The sequence below is a fragment of the Aulostomus chinensis genome, chromosome 13 (assembly GCF_037954235.1).
Source record: "Aulostomus chinensis isolate RoL2024-O1b breed Wild chromosome 13, RoL_Achi_v1.0, whole genome shotgun sequence".
Taxonomy (NCBI): Eukaryota; Metazoa; Chordata; class Actinopteri; order Syngnathiformes; family Aulostomidae; genus Aulostomus; species Aulostomus chinensis.
Genome location: NC_141332.1, coordinates 14,170,001 through 14,175,000, shown reverse-complemented (window position 1 = coordinate 14,175,000; position 5,000 = coordinate 14,170,001). Strand labels below are relative to the sequence as shown.

At 42.9% G+C, this 5,000-nt stretch overlaps 1 protein-coding gene across 2 annotated transcripts in view; it reads right to left on the bottom strand.

Annotated features, from left to right (window-relative positions):
* The window catches only part of spon2a (spondin 2a, extracellular matrix protein), a 20,307-nt gene that overhangs the window by 5,787 nt on the left and 9,520 nt on the right, over nt 1-5,000 (bottom strand). For both annotated transcript variants that reach the window (XM_086222613.1, XM_086222612.1), the window contains 2 exons: nt 3,400-3,628; nt 1,264-1,484 (listed from right to left, as the gene is read on the bottom strand). In XM_086222613.1, coding sequence (XP_086078739.1) covers nt 1,264-1,484; nt 3,400-3,628 — 450 coding nt within the window. The remainder of the gene's footprint in view (nt 1-1,263; nt 1,485-3,399; nt 3,629-5,000) is intronic.

Sequence of the window (5,000 nt, the reverse complement as noted above, 5' to 3'; positions counted from 1 at the left end):
TGGCTGGACCAAAATTATTCACGGTAGTGTTTTTTTTTTTTTATACACTTGTGTTCAACGTTGTTGCCAGGACACAAAAGGGGAGTGCGTCACTGGCCTTTGCTGCTGATCAAATATAAACTTAGACACCTTAATTTTTACGTTATTGAGCGACCCGATAGCGCAGGCTACTCCTACAGGGAGCCGACTGAAGGGTTCTCACTGGAAACCAAATGAGATTTAGAAAAACTGGGCCGAATCTTTATACTTATTTATTTATTACGGCTCATGAATTCAGAAAAACTGGACTTTATTTCCTCTGTTGAATTTAATATGTTCCTCCAGAACCAGAATTAGTTGTTGTAGTTCTGATTTAAAGGTAAACTCCAACTCCCAGATCCTCTCAAGCACACTAATGAAGGTGGATTGTTGTAGTTTTATTTATTTGAGATTTTTATATATTTACAAAAAGCCAGGCTTTCTTTGTGCTGGCTAAACTAAGCTGAGCTATATTAACCATCACATGTGTGTGTATCTAACTGTAATTTCTGATTCTGTTCAGGCTGTTCTGTTTGTACAATGGCATTGAAAGATTTTACTGATTCTTTACTAATTATGTATGTGCAAGTAGGTGTAAGCGTTGTAAAATGTCAGTGCAACCTCCAACATATGAGCCCATATAGTATATAATGTAATGGAAGCTTTATGTAATGTTGCTAATATTCATGTATCACATGCAAAAAAATGAATTTGATTTAAACTTGCATATCTAATTATTTCTCTAATATGTCAGACTATTACATCTGAGATGCTTTTGAGGGAACTTTTGAACAGAGACGAACTAGAACCCACACATGAGAGCGTGATGTACCGGTATCTTAATTCAAGGCTCATCAAGAAGACAAATAAGAACATTTCCTAAAAAAATCTTTTACTACATTTCATCCTCCTTGACCTTTCTCCTGAGCTCATGGTCCAGTGGGCCAGTCAGCAGACAGAATGCAATACCGCACAAGATGGATGTGGGCGTTTGTGGCTGCAGGGCTTCCATGGCAGGCTTTGGCTAAACATAGTCTGATTGGATAGTGGAAAGAAGTGGTGGAGTGTTGGTGAAGTGGATGGGCGATATTATGGGAGGCCACGGTCGCCAGATGACTGGATAGATTTAGTCAAGCGGATGGTTTATGCGACTTACAGTGTCTGAGCATGTGTGTGTGTGTGTGTGTGTGTGTGTGTGTGTGTGTGTGTGTGTGTGTGTGTGTGTTTATGAATTGCTTCTACTACCAGTGAGCTCCGGGGCTGCATGAGCAACTCGGTGGAGCTGTGCCCAATGCCGTTAGGGATACCAGCTGTTCTGTACATGGCGCCAACCGTGCGTCTCCTTCTTGCCTCCTTGGCTGTTTTCATTAGCTCCACCGTCACCCCAAGTTCAGCAAAGTTCTGCACCCCTACACTGGCTCGAGCTCCCTCCTCCCACAGCCGAAAATTGCGATTATGGCTCACCGCTAAAGAGAGAAAGAAACACAAGAAAGAGAAGAAGACAAGAGTGAGATTCTTATTGCTGGAATGCATATCAATGTCAGTGAAGTACCACAGAGCCTCAGCCAGACGGTGAGATCATTTCCACCACGGAGCCTGTATGTATTTCTATGGCGGCCTCCTACTTCCTGCACTTAAACTGATAATTCTGAAAAAAATTATCCAAATGGCATTATTGTACGGTAATAGTTACATCTTTTCTCCAGCCATAACTAATAAAACCACAACAGAGGTTCCTGCTGCCAAGAGATAGGTCAGGCTCTCTGAGTCAGCAGCCAGATGGAGGGTAAAACCTTTTCTTTTTTTTTTAAAATAACAACAAACTCTCGTCAATTCTTCTTCAATGCCTTCAGGCCAACACAACCTTTTCCTTCACATTCTCATATTTAGTTCTGGTTATCTTTGAAATCTGTGAAGAATCAAGACTCATATTTAGGTTAAATCGGAGCTCAGTATTGAAAACCACAGAGCCACTGGCTGGGGCCAGTGGTTTTAAGGCCAGAGTAGGGTTAGCCAGAAACACGCTGACAAATGCTCTGATGGTTCTGCCTTACCTCACTTTTCAGAGCTGTGTACAGTCACACACACACACACAACCACGCACTCATACTTAAACACTCTTGACACATGTACTGTATTAACACATACTGCTTGGAGCCACACACACACACACACGCACACACGCACGCACACACACATAATGCCCAGCACACTTCACACACTATCTTGTTTCTCCTCAAACTGTCATTATTTATGCACTTAATTGCATTTCCATCCGAACAAATTTCCCACAAGCGTCAAGACCTTGAAATTCGATAACGCATCACATTTAAGCCCCACCAAGGAAGCCTACTTCCCGCCCTCTCTCAATCGCTGGGGTTTTTCTTTGGCCATGATAATCTCCGTTCCCTCCAGCAATGTCCTTGCTCCCTCACCCCCCTCGTCTCCACAATAAAGCAACAGAAAACCATTTTAGGCCCCTAAACCCCTTGACAGGTAATGTTTTTCTTTGTGCTATAACTACACGTGACTGTGTTTTTCTTCACTTGTTACAAAGCCCTTACTATCGTCACCGCCCCCCCCCCCCCCCCCCCCCCCCGCCCCACAGGACCCCAAGACTCTGGAGCTCTCTCTATGGAGTAAGTAGGCCATCATCTTCTGGTAGGGCAGCAGGGCACCCTTGGGGGAGTTGAAACCAGACAAAGCCACGGCCGCCACAGACAATGATGCACAAGTAGTCTAACACACACACACACACACACACACACACACACATAGATGCACACACACGTTCAAACATCTGCCATCCATCCTCTTTCTATGGCTTGGAGAAAAAGACAGACAGAGGGTGCTTAATTGTTTCCTATTCTCCTTCTGACTCTGAGGTAAACCGTCTGATCGTATCACCCTAACCATCATCATCATCATCATCATCATCCACCTTCACTAAACCCCTCAACCTCAACTCCAGTCAAACTATGGTAAACCAGAGGAAATGTGGGGGAAAGTGAAGGGTAGAAAGAAATAGATAAATATTAAAGATATGGCTGGACAGAAGCTAGGAGGCAGAGACTCAGAGTGCATCTGGTAGCATTTAGACTGTCAGTTGTATTGCTGTCTGCTTCTCATCACTTTGCTAATTAAGATCTCTCACAGATGCGTCTGCATGTGCGTACGTGTGTGCTGACGATGAGGTTGTAAACCTCTGACATGATGAGGAGAAAAAAGTGAATATGAAGCTGACTGGAGGCGTCACTGTTTTTGAAAACTACATTTTTAACCTCTTTGCAGTTACAATCCTGTCACAAAATTCAATGAAACTTAAAGCACAGCTCAGAGAGGCTGGAATTACGTCGCTCTCTCCCAAGAATTCTTTCTCACCTACGAGTTTAGACCACTGCGCAGGGGGCCGGAACAGCGGATACTGCTTTGGGAAGGCCTGTGGGCTCCAGTGACCTGTAAAGACCAGGATATAAGAAGCGGGACCTCTGGCTGTGCATGTTGTCCCATTGAGTGGTCGCAAAGGCCCAGCAAAAGTGAGGCAGATCTTCAAAACTACAACTAGGAGCTTCTGCAGCCAACCGCAGGTCAGGTGTTCTGATGACATCATCTGGAAGAAAGAGAGATATGAAAAAAGTTCTGTTAATTTGGGGATTTATTCTTCATGCTTCCTACTGTTAACCTGCTCACTGACATAAAGATTTGGAACACTCGTCAGCATTTTCATCTTAAAAGAGCAGAACTTCAAGGAAGGTCTGGTAGATCCTGATTATAAAAGTGCCTTTAATTTTATTGTTATTCCAACTAAAAGTATTACAGGGTTTTTTTTGTAGGATAACCCATGTACTTAGGAAGCAGCAGGTAACACCTGCGTCTATGTTTCTTGCGACAACCCTGGTCGTTTTAGTGAGATTTCTGGACATTTTCTGGTGTTTTTAGCAAGAGGATGGCATCGTTGTCAGCCATTGTTCCTGCTACAAACCTGGATGATTAATGAGGGACGATCAGGACATTTTGGGGGTGTTCTGTGTGTTCAGAAAGCCACAAAGTTCGTTGTGGACATTAAACATCATCCAGGTTGTTGGCTGTGGTAACGCTGAAGTCATGTGTCAGTTGTGTACTTCGTTCATAGCAAAATGTTAGCTTTGTACTTCAAACAATTGTATTTAGACTTCAAAAATCAGAAAAGGGGGCGGCGTGGCTCAGAGGCAGAGTGACTTTGATCTTCACTTCCCCGGTGACTATGTCAAAGTGCTCTTGAGCAAGATGCTGAGCCCCTAAATGTTCCTAATGGCCCTGCGACGAACTGGCGACCTGTTCAGGGTGAAGCCTGACTCTCGCCACAGGCTTCAGCCCCCTGCAACCGTTAAGGGATAAGTGGTATAGAAAATGGATTGATGGGAATCAGAAAAATGGTGCTCATTTGTGGAAACTTATGAAATAAAATATGTGAATTTCGTAAACTATTGAACTTTTCGCAAAGTTATTATAAAGTGTTTTTATATATATATATATATATATATATATATATATATATATATATATATATGGAGAGTGTGTGAGAGAGAGAGAGAGAGAGAGAGAGAGAGAGAGAGTTTTAAGTTTTTAGTGTTTTTTTTATTGCTTTCATTGTTGACTAACAGTGTGAGTGAGGACTTGGAGTGAAGTTCCTTGTATTGTGAAGGCAATACCCTGATTCTGAGAACCACCCACTAACTAACACCCACTTTCACCCAGCTTTTTTCTGCAGTGGGAACAACTTTAATTGCCATTTAGTCCTTGATAAAATGATGATGAATGAGACAGGGGGATTTACTGGCTTGGCAATAATGGGAACACAAAAACCGGGTGGAGGCAGTATTTTGTGGCTAGGTTCTAGTTTCATTCAGTAGTTGCTGAGTTTGAAAAACAGACTGGAGCAACAACAACAAAAAAAAACCTGACAGAAACACCGTCACTGTCCTCCAAGCTGCTTCTCCTAC